Source organism: Phalacrocorax aristotelis, chromosome 1 (genome assembly GCF_949628215.1).
Source record: "Phalacrocorax aristotelis chromosome 1, bGulAri2.1, whole genome shotgun sequence".
Classification (NCBI taxonomy): Eukaryota; Metazoa; Chordata; class Aves; order Suliformes; family Phalacrocoracidae; genus Phalacrocorax; species Phalacrocorax aristotelis.
The window spans coordinates 26,565,833-26,587,843 of NC_134276.1; the positions used below are offsets into that span (position 1 = coordinate 26,565,833).

Consider the following 22,011-nt stretch of genomic DNA (forward strand, 5'->3'; position numbering starts at 1 on the left):
AAAACAGTTTGTGTACTATTCTAATTAACACCCCCTAAAATGAATAAACTCTGGGTATGTGAATATTTAAAGGATTTTGATTGATTTCTGTCACAACATAATTTTTACAGCATATGCCATTTTCTGAGGCTTTTAATGCTATATTCTCCTTAGCTGCAGTTTTCCAAAAGGATGTATTTTATTTTTTCAGTATATGCTTCTATTCTGTTGGCACACATGGCAGGAAAAAATCCTTTTATTTCCTAGCCAGGCTCAATTTTGTTATTTGTGAATTATGTGTTGTTCATTTGCATGCAATCAAATACTTCAGAGGGGACAGAAAGCTTTTCATTTCTGACTTGAACTTCAAAATAACATTTTTGTTCTGATTAGTTGCAGACTATTTATTGTGAATTGTGATGTACAAGCCAAAGGAAACGCAGCATCCAGGCTGAACTTGTATTACTAACAAATGGACTTCACTTCTAAAAATAGCAAATCTACATGTTCCCAGACTGTACTTACAGCATTAAAAGTAATTGGAGTATTTTTTAGGGAAGGCAAGGGGAAGGATGTTTAGTGTTTTTTCCTATTAGTCTCTTTTGTTAATTTACTGCATAAAGAAGTTTGTCAAAGTCTGCATGCCATGTTACTGCATAGGAATAGTTCTCAACAGTGATTTTGTAGCATATACTTATGAAATTGAAGGAAACTCTTGAAATTTGAGGGAACCTTGAACCCAAATCCTTTAAATACACACTTATGTTTGAGAAACAAAAGCAAGTCTACCAGTAATGTCTATTTACATACTGAGAAATCCAATTTCAGTAAGACACACAATTAACTGAAGAAGAGTTAAGGGCTTCAGACAAAGTTTGCTGTGCTGTAAAATTTAGAATCCTGACTGGATTATAATAAAGCAAAAACAAACAAAAAAACCCAAAAACAACAACAACAAAAAAAGGGAACAACTTCAGTTATTAGTGAATATTTTTAACCTGTTAAATAGAGCCATTAGAAAGACCATGAATATAATTAGAACATGTACATTCCTTTTATATTCAGTGACATAAAACCATGTGAGGTTGCATGTATTTAGTAAAGATGAGTCTGGTGAAAATATCACTTCCTATTTCTGCTGTAAGTATATTAAGTAAGAAGGTTTATCTTTCTTTCTTCTTTCTGATTATTTTTCCCCAGTCATCTAGAGTTCATATAACCAGAGCAGTTCTGGAACAGTTTTTGTCCTTTGCGAAATATTTGGATGGATTGTCCCATGGAGCACCTCTACTGAAGCAATTATGTGATCACATCCTTTTTAATCCTGCTATCTGGATACATACCCCTGCAAAGGTAATTGTGCATTTAAATGGTGTTATAACTCTCCTACAAGTATTCTTTTATACCATGGTACTTAGGTTTTTAATTTTTTAAATTTTAAAACATGACAATAATAAAGATATATTTTTTAATTAGATTATGAAGTCTATACCCTACTTAACTGTCTCCTCCAATGTCTTTTATACGCCTCTAAAACCAGTTACATTCTTGCCTAAGATTCTGGCTAATTCTGGCAAAAGACTTTCTAGAAGCCCAGTCCTTTTTCAGTGGCTGCATTACATTGTTTTCCTAAAGTTTAAACATAAAAAGTGTTCGTTTTTAATTAAAAGCAAAAGGGAATATATTTGTTTTTTACACATTTTTATAAACTTTCATTTTCATTTAAATTATGTATTTTGGTTTTATAGAAACTATAAAAAAATACTGTTCATCTTTGGTGATAATCAATTAGTTGTTTTCGTAATCAATCACATTTGAGGAATGTGGACCAAAGTGCAAAGTGGCATGGTCCTACAATCTGGTAATATATACTTTTAGTATAAAAAGCCAAAATAGAAAACAAATCAATATGTTTACCATTACATAAATCATAGAATCATAGAAAATTTAGATTGGAAGAGACCTCTAGAGGTCATTCTGGGTGTCAATTCAGTCCCCGCCTAAGTTGTTCGTAATTATTTTTTATTTTTTATGTAATGTCCAAAGTAAATCCTAAAAAACCCTACAAATTAAGGTTATTAATATATAACTTACATTTGTGTGGATAACTATTTCATTCTTCAGGTGCAGTTGTCTTTGTATACCTACTTGTCAGCTGAATTCATTGGAACTGCTACGATCTATAACACTATACGCAGAGTAGGAACAGTACTGCAGTTAATGCACACGCTGAAATACTACTACTGGGTGGTTAATCCTGCTGATAGCAGTGGCATTACCCCTAAAGGATTAGGTAAGTACAATGCGTAAAAAAGAAAATATAAGCATTTCTTGTACAGGAAGATTTGTGATGTAAATGTGTGAAAGCTCCTTGGATTGATAGATGTGGAGGTAAATAAATGTAATAATCGGTACCAGGGTTCAACAGCAGAAGGACTATGCAAGTATTTTTGATGCATCATACACCTCTAATGATAATTCCTTATGTTTGTATGTGTTCCCAGAAGATTCCAGCTCTGGTCTTCACTCTCATGGCATGTACTTATGTGGGCATTCTTCAAAAAACATATTGAAAACACTGATTTCTGTTCTTCTGTACCAGAGAGGAAATGTTAAATGTATCTCATATGCCAAAGAAAGCTTTGTGGGGTTTGAATGATTAGTAGTGTTACGTGACCTTGAAAACAGGGTGGAAACTTCTAGTTCTCACTGCTGAGATCTCTGAAGCTGTATTTCCAGTTTAATAATACTCTTTTCTCTGCCCTTATAAAATATAGATTGATTTAACTTTGCTTATAGTCGTGCGCTCAGCTTAGCTCAGGAAGCATTGAATGACAGCAACAACAAAATACAATAATACATACAGGCTAAACACTGCATTTTAACAGATGTGTATTAACCAGAGCATCGACTCATTCTAATCCCATACGCTGCAGTTGTAACGTCATTATGTTTAGCTGACTACTTGTGAAAAGCAGGGAGGATTTGGCTGAAAGTCTCTTAAAATTAATTGATATAGGAGAACTTATTAATTATCTTTATTCTGTAACTGTTACTGTCATGCTGAGGAATGGAGTAGTTGGAGGGTGTTTTAGTGCTGTCGGATATCCAAATATTTAAGTGTGACATACATAACATATAAGCTATTGGATAATTCCTCAGTTGTAAGTGAGCTGCATGCATAGGTTTCATTCTTCAATATTGTTTTTTAATAAATAAAAATGGAAGGAACAATTCTAATCCTAGATTAGGTATCCTCATAGGCAGTGAGGTTGTAACTTGTTGAGGCTCACAGAAAGAGCTGCTCTTGGAGCTGGGACCTCATTTATAGTTCTGTCATAGTATAATATTAGGTAAGCAATATTCTTGATAAAATTATTAAAATTTGCTTAAAAATACCAAACAAAAACACACTGTATTTCTCTTCTCTGTTCATTTGAATGCAAAGCTTGTAATATCAGATAATGAAAATTAACCGTGATGGTTACTTAATTAGCTTGAAACTTTTGTCAGTGATAAAATATATATTCCACTTACACTGATTCTAGATTCCCTCTGACAAAATGGAATTAAATTCAGTTTTGTTATCTACAGTGAAGGCGTCTCCATTTGAGCTAGATGTCTGCTGATTATAGACAGTGGAATGCAGGAGTCAGTTTCCTGAATACGGGTTTCTACCATCATTTTAGTCTCTGTGGGGCATCCCACCTGCCTTTCAGAAGGGTGCAGGTGTCCTGTGCATCCTGTATCAAATCTGCTTGTTCTGTGTAGATATGTTGGATACCTTATGGCATGTCAAATCCCACTGATAAGTATGTTTAGGAAGCTGTGTCCTACCACTAGTCAACAGAGCCTTGAGAACCCTTTAGTTTGAAAGATAGTTGCTTTCTAGACTCCATTGGCTATGTTGATTAGATCTCCATTGACTTCAATGGAAGGTTAGAAGCTGGTCTCACACGTTGGCAACTACACTGTAGATATCTGAAATTAAGGTGTGCTGAATTCTACCCTGGGACTGGCTTTATCCAGCTTCATGCTTTCAGAGCTCTGCTCTGTTCAGGGTTACACTGTCGTGTTGCATAGGTAGTTTTACCATAAGACAAGCTAACCATACCTAAGCTCAGTGAGGAAATGGGATGTTAAAAACTCAGCTGATCAGCTTATAATATGTACATTGGATCTGTGACTGTTGAACGACCAGCTGTTGAGAAGTAAATTTCCAAGTGTCAACCATATTTACACCTAGAGACCTGGAAAATTGCTCGACAGGTTTTGAGACTGTAAGTTTGATAATATCGTCTACTTGTTATTGCTGTAATTCTTTTTGGGTTTGGAGTTTGATTTCTTTTTTTTGTTGTTGTTTTTTTTTTTTTAATTAAAGAATTCCAGTACTTGTGTCATGAGACTAGTACCTAACAACACTTTGAAAATGTATTGCATATTACAGACTTCCTTCTGGCTAGGCTTGCTCTTTTGTGGAAACAGCATGACATTTCTTTCTGTAGGAGGTATGGCTTGTTTTTTATCTTGCCCAGATCTGCCTTTCTGCAGTTAGCTGTATTTTTGGAGTATTTGTATGTGTAATGCCAGTTGAATAGCTAGAAAAAAATATATAATGTATTCATCAAAATTGGAACAGAAGGCATGGGGTACACAAGGACACAAAATTAGGAATGAGAAATGAATCAGTTAACTCTAAATTAGCATAGAGATGGCTGTTTTACTTCCCTATCTTTTCTTTCATTCTCGCCTATTTTAAGGATATAGTACATTCTCTTCTCATTTGTGTCAATTCCAGACAATATTCTGGTTTTCTCAGGAGGGCAACCAGATAGTTCCCTGAGACGTAATAAGACAGTGCAAATTACTGATTGTTTGGTGTAGCAGTATGACAACAATAATAACAATTACTAAGGCCTTCATACAGTAGTTGGGAAGACATTTGATAAAGTGTGAGGTCATGCACATTTTCAAAATACATATTATTATCCACTCTATCTGAATTTTCTCCTTTATTTTTTCTTTAATTGTAATTTGACTTTTTAAAATGTTAATCTCAATTTTCTTCCTTGTTCCTTATCCTCTTCCTTCCTCCCTGTTGCTTAGACTTTGGAATGTCCTATGTAATTGATACAACTATAAGTATTTTGTAGTACTCTCTTTCCTGTATGTAAAAATAGCTTTCCCTGTGTGGAGCTGAAGAAAGTCAGCTTCTCAGGGAGGAAGATCAGTTACATAGCAATGAATGTGCAAATCCAGCATAGCTATGGAATTTTCTCCATACAAATCAGCAGTAGGACTTTTTTGCTATTATTTCACAGGTATCCTCTGCTTCTGACTAATACAGTAGTGATGATGTGGTGATTTGCAAGCAAATGACTGTGGGAATATGAGAATTGCTGAGGTGATGGGCTGCTAAATTTAATTTCATATTAACTTAATTTCATATTAGTTTTTTATCAAATTCAGATTAATTACTTAAAATTGAAAACATTCCTGAAAACTTAAAAAATGTTTAATTGCCTGATTATTACATCATTTTTCTTCACCAGATGCTCTTTCTTTTGACATTAAGTGCAATCTGCCAATGTGATATGCAGGTCTGTCTGATTCAGGCTAATAGTCTTAGAATACTCTAAGTATCTGTAGTTAATATGCTTAATGCTTTTTTCTTTCCACCTTTGTCATCAGCAACTCATAACTTCAGCAATCCTAATACTTAAAAAAAGTTAACTGTTCCAGGATTTTGGTTTTTTGTTTATTTTTACTAGCCTGCATGCAGCCACTATTGCCACATATAGCTGGCAAGTTTATAATTTGTTAAAATGTAGGGTGATGTGTAAAAAGAAGTTTGTAAAAGTAAGACTCTTACACTGTAAAAATACAATTATGTGAATGTTAGAGTAGCTGCATTTCAAGTAGCATTTGATATTTCAAAATGAAAGAACAGGACACATTGTCTATGTGCAGTAATTTTACTCTAAGAAAAAGAAAAATGTCTGTCATGGGTTTAGCTGGGATAGAGTTAATTTTCTTCACTGTAGCTGGTATAGTGCTGTGTATCCACCATAATGTGAGAAAATGACATATGATACTCCCTTATCAGAGGCAACTGAAACTCTAAGCTAACTTGACATCGGACTTTTCCGATCTGAAGACTTTAATGGAAATGTTGCCAATATCTGAAATTTGACTGAATGTGTTATAGTGCCTTCAAATAATTTGTTGTCATCACAGAATGATAGAGTTGGAAGGGACCTCTGGAGATCATCTTGTCCAACCCCCCTGCTTGAGCAGGTACACCTAGAGCAGGAGTCACAGGAACACATCCAGGTGGGTTTTGAATGTCTCCAGGGAAGGACACTCCACAACCTCCCTGGGCAGCCTGTTCCGCTGCTCTGTCACCCTCAAAAGGAAAGAAGATTTTTCTCATATTGAGGTGGAACTTCCTGTGTTCCAACTTGTACCCATTGCCCCTTGTCCTGTCATTGGGCACCACTGGAAAGAATCTAGTCCCATCCTTTCGACACCCACCCTTCAGATATTTATAAGTATGGGTAAGATCCCCCATCAGCCTTCTCTTGTCCAGGCTGAACAAACCCAGGTCTCTCAGCCTTTCCTCATAAGGGAGATGCTCCAGTCCCCTGAGCATCTTGGTAGCTCTCTGCTGGACTTGCTCAAGCACTTTCTTGTCCCTCTTAAACTGAGGGGCCCAAAACCAGACACAGTACTCCAAATGTGGTCCCACTAGGGCAGAGTAGAGGGGGAGGATAACCTCTCTCAATCTGCTGGCCACACTCCTTGTAATGCAGCCCAGGATTGGCCTTCTTGGCCACAAGGGCACAGTGCTGGCTCAGGGTCAGCTTGTTGTCCACGAGCATTCCCAGGTCCTTCTCAACAGAGCTGCTTTCTAGTAGTTCAGCCCCCAGCCTGTACTGGTACATGGGGTTGTTTCTCCCCAGGTGCAGGACCTTGCACTTGCTCTTGTTGAATTTCATGAGGTTCCCCTTGGCCCAGCTCTCCAGCCTGTCCAGGTCTCGCTGGATGGCAGCACAGCCTTCTGGTGTATCAGCCACTCCTCCCAGCTTGGTATCATCATTTAAGTCAGTGATGAATATGTTGAACAGGACTGGACCCAGCACAGACCCCTGGGGAACACCACTCTGCCCCATTGATCACGACCCTTCGAGTTCTGTTGTTGAGCCAGTTCTCTGTTCACCTCACTGTCCACTCATCCAACCTACGCTTCCTTAGCTTGCCTGTGAGGATGCTATGGGAGACAGTGTCAAATGCCTTAGTGAAGTCAAGATAGACAACATCCACTGCTCTCCCTTCATCAACCCAGCCAGTCATGCCATCATAGAAGGGTATTAGGTTGCTCAAGCATGATCTTCCCTTGGTGAATCCATGTTGACTACTTCTGAGAACCTTCTTGCCCTCTACATGTCTGGAGATGACCTCCAGGATGAACTCCTCCATCACCTTTCCAGGGATGGAGGTGAGGCCCATGGATTTGTGAGTATCCAGTTTGCATAGGTGATCTCTGACCCAATCCTCCTCAACCAAGGGGAATTCCTGATTTCTCCAGATTTTCTCTCTCTCCTCTGGGGGCTGGGATGCCCAAGGGCCAGCCTTAGCAGTGAAGACGGAAGCAAAGACATTCAGTAACTCTGCCTTCTCTGCATCCTTTGTCACTAGGGCACCCCCCGCATTCAGCAGTGGGCCCACAGTTTCCCTAGTCTTCCTTTTACTGTTGATGTATTTGAAAAAGCCCTTCTTGTTATCATTGACATCCTTTGCCAGATTTAGTTCCAAGTGGGCATTGGCCTTCATCCTCGTATTAGAAAGTAAGCTTATTCATGCAGACATTGTAGTACTGTTATGCTTTCTTGTCATCTAGGCATATCAATTTTTACGCAGAGATACTGAAACACTTTTTAACATTTGTAGTTTAATTTACTATTACTTGCAGAAAGTTACTCTGCTTCAAGGTTTTATTGCCTTTCCTTGTCTTAATAAAGCACAAAATCTGTGAGTTTTCTGTACTGACAGTTCAGTATACCTTGTTTAAAACCAAAGTAGCTTAATATAGAATCTTCCCATTTGGCTAATGCTCTTTTCTTAAAACTGAAATTTCCCCCCTTGCTTCTCCTGATATTCAGCTTATAAAATAGGATGGGTGCATCCCATTATTTTGAATTATTTAAAAGGTTCAAATATTTATTTCAATTTGGTTTTTTATCTCCTCTTTCATTGTTGCTTTCGTGTTTCAAAAAGGTATTTCTTCTTGGATTCAGTATGCTAAATTCATAATGGTTTGTTTCCTTCTGAAGGAATGTATACTTATCAACTTGCTTGATAATTATTCTTATTAGGTTTTACATTTTAGATATAGATCTATATAGTGGAGGCAAGTTTTCTTTTTAAAGTTTTGCTTCCTTTTTTGTGTTATTTTTAAATTAAATTCACAATTATAAATAGGTGGGAGGGCAAAAGTGACTTGTGTTTTATTAAGACCATATGAAAAGTAAACATGTGAAATAATTCTTATGTCAGAAAGAGCAGAAGTCAAACCAATTTCCACCAGAAGGAATCCCTAAACTTTATTTTCCTTTTACGTTTTACACTTGAACTATGGTTATGGCTATTCTCTTGGTGTGCCACATGCATGCCTTTAACATTTGTTTAAATCATCCAGAATAAGATGTGAAGGTGGGAGAAGACCATAGGGTTGCCCAACAGTTGCAGCATCTAAAGATACAGTGAAGCAAGCAATTGAGTAAAAATTATTTAAAATTATATTGGTTCCTTCTGTAATTATTTCCTTTTGCAGATTTTGGGAATAAGTAAGAGGATAAGTTGGGAAAGAATTAACTTTTTATCTTGCTATGGTAGATGGTGCATTTCAATGATAATACTTAAAGCTGCCAGAGACATCTCAGTGTTACGTTACCAATCTTTGTTCTTCTTTGAAGTTTAATCTTTTCAAAATATATACTAGACTAATATTTAAAGAAAAGCCAATCTGTGAGTGTCTTTCAGAAGGATAAAACAATGCATATTTTTAACATCAAAGCAACAGAGAAAAATTTAAACACATTTTTTTATTTTCATCTTTGGATGTGTACTAACTGTTGGATAGTTTCATTTCTTTATTAACCTTTTTAAAGAAAAATAAAACATTTATGTATTTAAAAAAAAAATCTCCATGTTGCTGAATTATTTCAATGTACAGTTTCTGGAAATTTAAGGGAGAACTTACTAAAGCCCACCAGGATATTTATGCCTTGAAAAAACTATATTGGAATTACTTACTAACTGCCTGGCATTCTCTGAAAATACTGATGGACCAACAGTGGTGCAGTAATGAGGAAGCATAAAATGAAGGCAATAACAGAAAAATAAATGAAATATTGTGGAGTTTTTTCCCTAAGAAAAAATAACTTAGGATACTCAGTGTTAACAACTCTCAGAAATTTATTGTGCTTAATCGTAATTTTGGACTTTGGAATTGTGGAGTATCCCTATGAAATACTTGAGACTTCATTGTTATGCGAGAGAAATGTGCATTTAAGTTTCAGGCTGCTGAGTAGTGTAGTTCATTCCTGAGCTGTTGGCCAAGCGTTTCTTTTTCTTCTCTACTCGTGTTTCCCCTGTTCTTCCCAACTCTTACTCTGAATGGACCTTTATGAGCAGTATCTTGCCTCCTGCTAGAGAACATATAATTGTTAATGTCCAAGTTAACTCATAGTAAATAGAATTTTCAAGAACATTTTTGATGTCCAACATTTTTGAGCATAAGCTAGAAAAGAGGGAATTATGAAAATTTTTATAAGCAGAAAGGAATTGTAGGGTTTTTTTTGTGGATAGAAGTAGTTGCACAGAATTATGTCAAGGGCTGGGTTAGAATGGAACTCAGTTCTCATTAGCTTTTCAATAGTAAGATAAAAAGTAGGTCCTCCTGTGGTCCACATGTGATGTTATTTATGCATGCATGGAGATCAGATTCTGCTATCTGTATTGTGTTTTATTAATTTAAGGAGCAGAAAAATCATGGGTTTTACACATAAAAAAGCTGGAAGGAAGTGTGTTGCATTTGGTTGCTTGTAGAACTGATAACACAATGTTTTATTTCCAAAGACAGGATTAGAAATCATTATTTTTGTTATTCAAAGCTCCCAATCAGTTTTTTACACCAGTACTGATTGTACTTTACTCTGTGAATATGTTTGCTTGTTCCCTCTTAATTAGTTCGGGTTTATGTTGCTATAATTGCTCTGTGCTGCAAGGATGAATTGGATAAATTTTTTTCATTTATTTTTGTCTGGGTAAATCTGGCTAACTCTCATTATGAGCGTACATAAAAAAAATCTGATGCAAATCATGTGCTATCTGCAATAAATACATAAAGAATCTAAAAGCAGGAAACGATTCAGTGACTCATCGTGGTGTGGGATAAGAAAGACATCCTTTCTCTTTGCCAGTTAACAAGAATGTTGATATTTTGTATTAAGGACTTATGGCCACCGTATGATATCTTAAAAGGATTATATTTGTTGTTGATTTGGTTTGGGTTTTGATTTAGTCTTTAGTAGTGCTGTTTATCAGCTTCTGAGTGATGGTGACCCTGAATGGATTATATCCAGCGATGGGCACAAAGATTAATAAATAGTAAAGAAAAATACCTTTCAATGTTTGAATTGAAAAACAAGATCCATTTGTCTCTCTTTACCTCAGTATATGTGTGTATAATGTATATTTTTAATTATAGCATAAATTGTACCATTGTTTGGTCAATAATACATTTGTTTTATAAACCTTCAAATAGTAATAAATTTCTTCAACTAGTAATGAAGCCAAAAAGTGTGATGACATAACAGTTATAGTGGCAAATCCATTTTATGTAACTTTACAACTTCCTAGATTATTTCCAGTCAATCTGTATCAGATGACTGTTGCATTATTATTGCTGTAGTCCTTTCCTCCACTATTTGTAGCTGTCTGTTGTGGTTACACAGCCTCCAGTTTCTCCAGGCTCTCTTATTTTTCTCTACCAGTCCTCTGTCAATTTTTCAAACTAATAAAGTCTTTTGGGCAGTGGCTGTCCCCTTTTTCTGATTCTAATGCAGTGAAGCTTCAAGACACAATGAAAATACAAGAAATAATAGTACCGGAGGACTGAAGGAAAAAACATCGTTTTGCCTCCCTGGCATGTAACTTGCAAGCAAGAACACTTTTTGTACCTTTTGCATGTTGAAGAACCGTTTTCAGGGTTCTCGCACATCTCCAGAGAATGTACTGTGTATATGAAAGAGAAGTATGAAACTCAGTTATCTTTAAACAGGTTTCTGGTTAATTTGGGGTATCTTCTTTTTATTCCTTCCTTAAAATATCTGTTGCTGAAATCCTTTGCAGAGCTTCCCATTGCCTTAGTGTTGTGTTTTCTGTTTCCATAATTACAGTCTTCCAGAAAAGAAAAAAATGCCTCAGTTTTTAGGCCCGGTTTTCAGATATTTTCCAATATTGAATCCCAATAAGGTGTAGCAGGGAAGAGGGTGTGCGAAGAAGCAGATTTCTGTGACGCAGCTAGAATTGAATCTGCATTTGAATTAGGAAAAAAAAATAGCTGTTGGCTAGAAGCACCCCATTGCCATAAAAACACATGCCATATTCAATGTAGTTGCAGTTAGTACCAAAAAATCCAGCTTCTTTTTTTACAATGGGCAATAGATGTTTCATGGTGCCATTAGAATGTAGGGATATAAAATGTTCCCATATCTTTAAAGCCTATATAATAGATTTTTTACAATAATATCCTTACTGTTTTTACATATGATGGTGGGGGGAGGTTGAGATTTTTTGCTTCTTTCTGAAAAGTAGCCAGTTCTCTATCTCCACTCCTAAAGAGGGAAGAAAACTCTTTTTGTTCCTGCTAGTCAAACAAATGTAACTTACCTTCAGGTTTGCTCTTGTTGCAAGCTTGAATTACTGTGTGTACAGCGGTGGCTTCACTTTGAAGAGTGGCACCAGTGACTATAAAAAAAAATTCTTCATCAAAAGGTTACATTCATCTGTATTGGAAATAATACTGAGACATAGAGTGCTAGTAAGCTTTGATACATGTTTATCAGCATAAGATGAAATGGTTTGATGAAAAAGTAGATTAGGCTACATTTATTTTCACTATGCAAAATTTAAAACTGTCTGTGATACATGTTTGAAAAGTAGGAACATAAAAAAGTAATTTTCAGTTCAACCTTAACTATTTATGAAAGGGGAAAATGGAAAATACAATAGGGCAAGGTTTAAGTGAATGTAGTTGTTCAAGCTCTGTTCCTTATTCAGTTTTTTAGATAATTCTGTTTTCCTAATGTGCTTCCTCAAGCACAATTGTTTAAAGTATTATGGATTACAGATTTTTTTTTCTCATTTAAATTTAATATTTTCTTCAGATGGTAGTTTCTGTTTGGTTAAATAGCTCCACTTTCTGCTACAGGTAATGGCCACCACTAATATTTCGTTAATCCTTTCTCTGTTTTATTTCATTCAGATGGTATTTAACTTAGTGGCTTAGTTATTCCAAGTTGTTATCATGTATTTTAGGTGAGATTCAACTTTGTATTCAGAACCTTTTAAGTTTACACGTCCACAGAGTAGCTTGTACTAGGTATTTAAGCTCCCATTGTTTTCAGTGGGATTCAAAAAAATGTAGTCAATAGAACTAATAATTTTTATCCTGAATTGGGCACTGGTGTTGGATCAGTTGAGTAGACCTAGTCAATAAAGACAGCAGTTGCTTATATCGGGATTTGAAACTCCTGGCTCATATGAAGACACCTACAGAATATATACCTTAATTTAATTGTGTGAGTCTAGACCTGATTACTGCCTTTTACCTTCCTCAGTCTTTGTTTTAAAAAAATAATATATATATATTAATGGATTTCTATTTTTAGAAAAGAAACATCACACTTATGTATGCTAGTGTTGTAGAATGGGATTCTGAAAGGTTATAAATTATATCATTTGCAAATATGAACTTTTATATAATGAATAAAATACTAAATTTGTTGTAGGAACAGTGATTTCCTTAAGAAGCTGCAGTAATTCAAGGAATTAATTTATATTTTAAAATGGTATATTTTGCTTCTTCCAGATGGTCCTCGGCCCTCACAGAAAGAAATCATATCACTAAGGGCGTTTATGCTGCTGTTTTTAAAACAACTTATATTGAAGGTAAAACAGTCTATTCCAGATAGAAAGCACTGAAATCTGCTATATACATGTAATAGGATCTTTAATAGTAGTAAATATGTAATAACCACAGCTACTGTATCTGTTTCTGGCTAATTTTGATGTTCATGCACCTACTTCTAATCAACATAAAGGTAGTAAATCTGTACAAAATTTCTTATTAACTTCACCAAACTATGCCATATATGTTTTATATGTATGCACTGTATATATACTTGTATGAAACAGTATATGACACCAAAGAATCTTTCAGGTATTTGGGTTTTTTTATATGATGGTAGATAGTTGCATGATTAATCAGATGAAAAACGGAATGGCAGTTGTTAAGTTATTTATTGCTTTATCCTTTTTTTTTGTGATTTTACCACTGATTGAAGTGGTCTGGGACTCTCTCAGTCTGAATGCTAGTCTTTGAGGTATAGTATGTCATTTGAGACTAGACTGAAACCCAGTATTTTCTGGCCTAGCTTATTCCTCCTGTTTTTTCTGTTCTGTGTCAGGGATTGGAGGAGTGGCAGTAACAGTTTAGAGAATGAGGGCCAACACTGTAAGAATCCTTCAGGAACAGCAGGAGTAGAAGGCTGACTTCATGCTGTTTCAAATTGTCAATGTGATAAGGAAAAGCAATTGAATGAAAGAGAAAATTCAGTCTTTTGAGTTTAAATACAAAAAATTGTAGGATTGTTTGACTTAGTCCAAGTTTTTCTTGAGCCAAACTTAAAAAATGTATTTTCTCTGAATAGTGCCCCTCTTTTTTTTTTTTTTTTTTAAGGATCGAGGAGTGAAAGAAGATGAACTGCAGAGCATATTAAATTACTTACTTACAATGCATGAGGTACATTTCTTTAATTACTATCTTTTACTGTAACCAATTGTACCAGCTCTATGGGAAGCCTGCTGTTGAGGTTAGTTTGTAGAATAACATTGATGCTTGTCATACAGGATGAAAATATTCATGACGTGCTGCAGCTGCTAGTGGCACTAATGTCTGAACATCCAGCATCCATGATACCTGCCTTTGATCAGAGAAATGGAATACGGTAAGACAGTGAAGTGAGAAAATACTTAAAAGTAGTTCCAGTATCATTACTCTCCAGATTGCTTCTTTTTCACATAGATATCAAACTTGCTGATATTTCAACTACAGTTTTATTAACTTAGGCTACATTTTTTTTGTCAGAAACAGAGTGGTTTTGTTAGGTTGGAGGAAAAGAATTTCCACGTAAGGTTATCATTATGATATTTGAAGGTAAATGTATTTGTTCTTGCTTCTCAATCTCAAATAGAATATGTAATTTACAAGATACATCAAAAAGCCAAGTATCTACCTGAGAATCATTTTTAATATTCTGTCTTCAGATGTTTAACATAATCTGGAGGGAAGAGGAGAGCAAGAGAGATCATGCCCTAATCTCTCAAATCCTCTCTGAAAAGATTAAAAATACCTATCTGTGCAATTCATATGTTTACCAGTTTGACAGTAAAATTAATAACTGGTAATTCCTAAAACAGTGGTATTTTTGTTCTTTCTTATGCCTAATTTGGTAATGCAATTTTTTCAGAGATTTATAATTTTCATGTTAATAATTTAATATTTACTACAGAATTTTATTTTGTGATGTTCTGAAAATACCTTGGAAAATGCAAAGGGCTTGTAAAATGGGGGAAAAAACATCCATAACCTGATAAATTCAAGCTTCCTTTTGCCACAAGACTAAGATCTCCATTCAAATACTTGTATTTAAAACTGTTTGAATGACAGTGCTAGCTGAAGGGAAGAGTCATTGTACTCACAGTTAGGACTTTTTTTTCTGTTTTATAGTTTAGTTGTCTGTCTTCAGACAGGATTCTATTCCTGACACCTTTCAAAGAAGGGTAAGACTGATTGGGAGGATTTATGACGTCTTTATGTAACATTTATGGTACCAATATTAAAATTGTTAGATGGTGCAGTCTCTGTGTTTAAAAGTCTGTGTTGAAAAAGTGGAGAGAATGCACAGAATTGCAACATTTAAGTGTTAAAAAAAAAAACACAAAAAACACTTGCATAGAATTAGAGGTTTGTCTGCTTAGGTTATCAGACGCCAAAAAAACCTCAGAGGTAATTTGATAATGGCGTAAGTCCTTTCAAAAGGTGAAGACACTGTCTGCTAAAGCACTCTCGAGGGGGGAAAGACTAAAAAGCTAAAAGCTGAAGCTCAGCTAATTGAAAGGGGAAACTAAAATATAAATTTAAAAATTTGGTCAAGAACAGGGGAAGGCTGATGTTTTCTGTCTCTTGGTGTCTTACAATCAAGACTGGTTTCCTTTCTGAAAGACTGTAGAATTTGTGCTCAAACCAATTGTATTCATTAAATAAGCAATAAATTAGTTAAATTTTGAAGCCTTTTTTAGCCAGGATTTAAAAACATGGGGTGCATTTTTTTTCTACTTCAAATTTTGATGCAATGAAGATGTAGCGTTATAGGTGTGTATGGAATTTTGTGTAACATATTGCCATATGTTACTTTTGACAAAAAATATTTCAGTATAAACATCCTGTGATTAAATGCAGGTACCCTATCCAGTTTAAAAAGTATATTGAGTATGGTTTTTAAGAGTGAAAGATTTTCAGTAGCATCCAGGTACTCCAAGAAACTCCAGCATGTGACCTTATGTGTTCCAATCTGCTACTCTTGTCTTAAGCTGCAGCTGCTCAGGCTCTCTTTTATGTGGTTGTTCCAAGGTGGAAGTATGAGAGAAGGTTGTTGCTTTCTTATTATAAAACATTGAACTGAACCAAAAGACAGCATGTCTTTAACCTAAAGAATTCATAATCAAACTCTTACGCTGTGCTTGGTGCTTTCAGGATATCCTTCCATTTTGTGTAAATTGCTGGTTTTATCATTTTATTATTAAGAAATACCCCTGTTCAGTGAAATATAATCTATATATGTAATGTTTAGTAATAAACTGAAGAAACTTGTTGAATTTATTTTTCTTTTTTAGAGTAATTTATAAATTATTGGCTTCCAAAAGTGAGAGTATATGGGTGCAAGCTTTGAAAGTCCTTGGCTATTTTCTTAAACACTTGGGTCATAAGTAAGTATAGTTCTAAAATTGTTATAGTGGTGTATTTACGCTCACAGTTCTTCTTGTCTTTTTGTCATGATTACTCTACATTCTTTGTCAGTCTTTAAAAATTACTTAAAATAAAATTGTTATGTTTTCATATTCATAATTTGCACCTTTATACATTGGGATAAAATTAATTTTCCATTTAACTTGTTACTACTATGACATTTGAAAACATACAGTGATTGTCTGCCAAATATATGATATTTGGCATATGAAATTCAAGTCTTAAAACAGTTGAAAAACATTTTCCAAAAAGACATTTTATAAACGTATATTGTATATTCAGCTAAGGATGATAGGAAACACATGAGTGTCACCAAAAGTTTGTTGCTGGAATTTTCAGTGTCATTGCAATAGAAGTTTCAGGGCAGTACTTTTAAAAATAGCTTGAAAATTATGGGAAAAATGAAATAGAGGAATATGTTATTCACATGGGAAAGTTTCAGAAGGAAAAGCGAACAGACTAAGTAAATAATCATTAAAAAAAGGAGGTAAGGACGTACCACTATGCTAGAAATACTCACATCTAAAATGTGGCAGCAAGAAACATTCACATTTAAAAAGAACTGGTGTCATGAAGTAGACAGCTTTGGTGTCATCTTCCATAATTTGGTGTTAAGAAAGAATTAAAAAGCATGCAGTGCTGTGCAGTCTGCTACTGCTCACTTTACCCCTTCTATGTGTGGTGTTTAACTGTCTGCCGGGGTTAACCTACAACAATATTCTGGTGGGAGACTGCGCAGTATAAAAATTAACCGTGTGCTTCACAAGAGACTCCATCATGTAAAGCCTCCTTAGAAGGGAAAGGAGCTAGGAGTCCAGTCAGAGTGCGGTATTGCTAGACATGCTTTTCTCATTAAGATCGATAAAGTATGACTGCATAATTGAGAGACAGCTGAGAATATGCTCCCAAATGGGATTTTTCTTTTTGGATCCAGCAAGTCAAATAGTGTTTTGGGAACTAATAAAGCAAATTGATAGTCCACTCAAGAGTCTCCAAGGGTTTTTCAAACATTATTTCCTAAAAATCATTCACATTGATAGGAGTTGGATTAAGATACACCAGATGAAGGTTTGACTTGTGCAGAAGCATAGCTGTGTCCAAATAAGTACATTTGTTTAAAATATGTATCGCTTATCCAGTACCAAATTCTGTCAGTGGAACATTATAGAAAAAGAAAAGTGAGTTTTTTCAGAAGCTGAAATTTCATTTCCCACTCCTTAGCATGGATGCACTCCTTATGGATGTATTAGTGTATTTTCCATTGTTGGGTGAAAGTATGTACTTAGCACAAAATTAAATAACTTTATTTTTCATGTAATTGAAGTCATTGAAATCTACTTGAATATTCTGTGTAACTTTCAAAGTTTTTTACATTTTCAGACCTGCAAACATCTCTAAATGCTCAGCAAGTAAAAATGCCCCCCTAGTGTTTGAGGTGTGCCTATTTGTGCACATATATATGTGTACACACTCATGATTTTATAAAATTGTAGTAAACTACAGGAAATTCTAAGTGATTATAAAATTATAAACCACATAAAACTGTAAAGCACTTAAATTTTTGTTTCATAGTACAGGAAATAGACATTGTATTTTAATACACTAAAGCAGAATTGCATAAAGAGATGTTATAACATGATTTATGAAATCTGAACCAATACAGTATTAATAACAAATGTGTAGCTACAAAACCAGTTACCATTACTGTAGTTCGTATATATTAATCGCAGATTAAGCTATAGAGTGGAGGTAATTGATTCTTAGGAGAAGTGACAGTAATGTGTTAGATGAGAGCCTGAATAACTTAATTGATTATAATTAGTTCCAAAATTCTAGAATGAACGAATGTAATTTAAACCTGTGTTATTATCATCAATAATCGTGAAAAGGGAGTTTCTTAACTTTTGAATGCATAAAATTTTGCTGAAACTTTATTGTATTTTATTTCCTGTTTTTCTGCTGCTTTAATATAGATTATTATTTTGAATAAAGTTTTTTATTTCATATTCATTACAGTAGCAGATAAATTTAGTGATGCAATTTACGAGAAGTAGTCGGTGTTGATGATGTTATAACCAAATTTAAAAGAGCACTGTTTTGGGGTAGATGGAATCACTGATGTGAGCCACTTTCTTCTCCCCTTTTTAAGATTTGAGTAGTTTTTGTTCCTAACTATAAAATTCACTTCAATCACTTGGAATTTCATAACTTTTCACGATTTTATTTCCTTTGCATTGTAACATAAGGTGTGTTATTTATTTTATACAAAAGCCCATCCCAAATACATCATTGCATTCTGAGAACTTTTGTGTATTACTACAATTGCATTCATATCGGTGAAGATATTAAATGATGCTTAATTAATGATATTTACAGAATAACAAGTTTTAGAACTTTTTAGTACAACATCAAAATATTTGGCTTTGGGGTTTTTTGCATTTACTTAAGATGTCCAACATGCTTGGCATTTTCCTTATATTTTTATTTTCTCTTCCAGACGAAAGGTTGAAATCATGCATACTCACAGTCTTTTCACTCTTCTGGGAGAGAGGTTAATGCTGCATACAAATACAGTGACCGTTACAACATATAACACACTTTATGAGGTACAAATTATGAAACAGAGATTGTCATGTGTATTCTAAAAATAATGATAATTATATTGTGACCCTGTGTTTTTACAATATCCTGATTCTCAAGTGTTTTGAGAACATTTTAGATAAAAAATTTAAGACAGGATTTCTTGGTTCAGAATGTTTAGCCATGCTTTGGATATTTTATTAACAAGGTAATAATTTTCACATAGTCTCTGTCAAACTTTCCACTTACAGCATTTCAAAGGATGATGGAAAAGATCCTGCCATTTAGGATGTTCATCATTTTACATTTTAAAAAAAGTTACTGCAGAGCTGCCATAGCTTTTACTCCCCCACTGCAATGGATAGTGGTGGAGCCAGGGAGATGCCTTTTTTCTTTTTTTTTTTTTTTTTGTGCCATTCCTTTCAAGTTTACAAAATTTCGAAAAAGTGCTCTTTTTCTTTTTTTAACTAGTAATGCTGATAGTATGCCAAAACGATAACTGTACACAGCTGCTTTTATGTAACGGATACTGCTTGAGGTGCACGTGACCTTGAAGGATTCAACTGCTCTGACAGGCTCATGTAGAAACTTCAGTTTTGATGATGAGCAATTTTGTTAAGGCAAAATATTGTCAATATCAAGTTGGTTGAAACCCATGTCCTCATCCCTGCAAATGCACAAATATCATGTCCAATCCTCAATTATTTTTAAAATGGTGACTTAGAATTGAGCCTTTTGTAATTTCTTAGGATCTTATGAGGTAGAAATGTATTTTTTTTAATTATACTGCTTTTTTTTTTTTTCAGTCACTAATAGGTGTAAATGGCTAGATACTGAGGACTGATTCCAGAAAAGTTGTGGAAGACTAAAATATCAAGCACTCCTTAGGGTTCTGAGTGATGTAGAAAACGTTCTCCTATCATTATAAAAACCTAAGAGTCATCTATTTTGTAATGACTTACCCAGATGTTAAGTTCTTTTTTACTGCATTTATCTAAGCTTGCCCTGTGTGGTTTGACCACTTGGGTCTCACATTCTAGATGTCGCTGCATTCAGATTTCTGAGAGTTTCTGTGATTGCTAGTCTCAGAAAGTATATAACTCCATGACAGAATTAAAGTGTTCATGTAGTCCAGCATCCACAGACATTTACATTTAAAAAAATAGCCAGAGAAGGAGAAAAAGGAGTTAAGTTCCTGAAGTACAAAAGATTTGCCAGGGAACTGATGCAGATATTTTCCATGTTCTCTCATAAAAAGCAAAGGCATATTTGCATTCTCTTTTAAGCACTAATACATAAAGACCCATTCAAAGATACTGTGTTCCCAGCTGACAGTTTGATTATTGGTTATTGGTTATTGATTATTGATTACTGAATAAGCTAAATTTCAACTTTAAAATAAATAAGAATTACTAGTGAAATTATTCTATTTTGAAATAAATTTGCTTGAATATACTTATTGATAACCCCATGTTAATATTTTTAAATATTTAGCTTGTTCTTAAAAATAAAGTTGCATGCATAGAACCCAGCATGAAAGGTCTGTGGTGTTGCCTCAGAACAGATTAATTAGTTTGTCAGGTACAATTCATGAATCAGGAGAATGATCTGTCTTGCTCATTATGTCAAGCCCTAGCATTATTCATGTGGAATGCTGTCTGTGACTGTTCCTCTTTCCTAGCTGGAGAAAACCAAACTCACTTTTAAGAAATATTGGGTTTGGTTATGGATGGAATGTATGAGAATAACTTTGGATGTTCAGTGCTCGTGAAAGAATTTTTGATCTGTGACTATATAACACTGTGAAGAATATGAATAAAATAGCTTTAAAACACCATTATTGTGTATTTAGTCAGCTAACTAAAAAGTTAGTTAACCAGCCATTGTACATCCATGAAAATCTTGATCCCTGCATAGACGAATTGCTCGTTTCCATTCTTCAAGAATAAAAATGTTTTACCAAAATGTTTTATATGAAGTTACAGTGTAGTCATGGTAAATGTTCTTAACAAATTTAAAAATGAACAAAGAAATGTGTAGCATTTAATTAAAAATGGTAAAAGGAACTTAATATTCTGTTTTAGATTTTGACGGAACAAGTATGTACTCAAGTTGTTCATAAACCGCATCCAGAGCCAGATTCTACAGTGAAAATTCAGAATCCAAGTAAGGACAATATATTATTTTTGTTACAATAAATGTGTTGCCTAGAGGTTGTGGGTTTTTTTAAAGAATATAGTTCTGGAAGTGAGAACAATTCATTAGTGTATTTCAAAAACATACGGGTTTCAATTACTGCTTACAGTAGTTGCTGTCAGAAACTTTTTTTTTTTAATGTTGTAAAAATCTGTTACGTAACTAATTTATTCTTTCAAAGTGATTCTTAAGGTGGTGGCAACACTGTTAAAAAACTCCACACCAAGCGCAGAGCTGATGGAAGTTCGACGTTTGTTCTTATCTGATATGATAAAACTTTTTAGTAATAGCCGTGAGAACAGAAGGTATGTCACTACAAATAGTGTTTTCTCATCCTTGACTTGTGGGCAATAGCAATCTGCTGTGATCTGTGTAGAGTTTTATACTGTATATTAAATGAAATGTATAAAAAATAAATGGAATAGGTCTGTAGTAGGTTTTCTTAGTTTGGCAACTAATATTGAGTTCTTCTGTTTAGAATATACTTTAAATTTTTATTCATCCTGAAGTATTTTTAAGTTTCTTCAGAGGAGATGTTCCATACTATTTTCCTCCTATTTTAACCATTATAATGTTAAAATGAAGAAGCTTCATTTGGATATATTATGACTTAATTATTTCACTTTAGATGTTTACTTCAGTGTTCAGTGTGGCAGGACTGGATGTTTTCTCTGGGATATATTAACCCCAAGAACTCTGAAGAACAGAAGATCACAGAGATGGTTTACAACATTTTCCGTATTCTTTTGTATCATGCAATAAAATATGAATGGGGAGGCTGGAGAGTGTGGGTGGATACTCTTTCTATAGCTCATTCCAAGGTAAGAAATGCCTCGTGAATGTTTTTTTAATACTGGTAACTCCCCCAAAGGGACTAGCAA

General features: G+C 34.5%; 1 protein-coding gene across 7 annotated transcripts in view; it reads left to right on the forward strand.

Annotated features, from left to right (window-relative positions):
- The window catches only part of NBEA (neurobeachin), a 507,728-nt gene that overhangs the window by 143,812 nt on the left and 341,905 nt on the right, over positions 1-22,011 (forward strand). For all 7 annotated transcript variants that reach the window (XM_075085055.1, XM_075085072.1, XM_075085081.1 and 4 more), the window contains exons 12-21: positions 1,180-1,332; positions 2,104-2,272; positions 13,136-13,215; positions 14,006-14,068; positions 14,176-14,273; positions 16,222-16,314; positions 18,852-18,960; positions 21,019-21,100; positions 21,312-21,435; positions 21,759-21,951. In XM_075085055.1, coding sequence (XP_074941156.1) covers positions 1,180-1,332; positions 2,104-2,272; positions 13,136-13,215; positions 14,006-14,068; positions 14,176-14,273; positions 16,222-16,314; positions 18,852-18,960; positions 21,019-21,100; positions 21,312-21,435; positions 21,759-21,951 — 1,164 coding nt within the window. The remainder of the gene's footprint in view (positions 1-1,179; positions 1,333-2,103; positions 2,273-13,135; positions 13,216-14,005; positions 14,069-14,175; positions 14,274-16,221; positions 16,315-18,851; positions 18,961-21,018; positions 21,101-21,311; positions 21,436-21,758; positions 21,952-22,011) is intronic.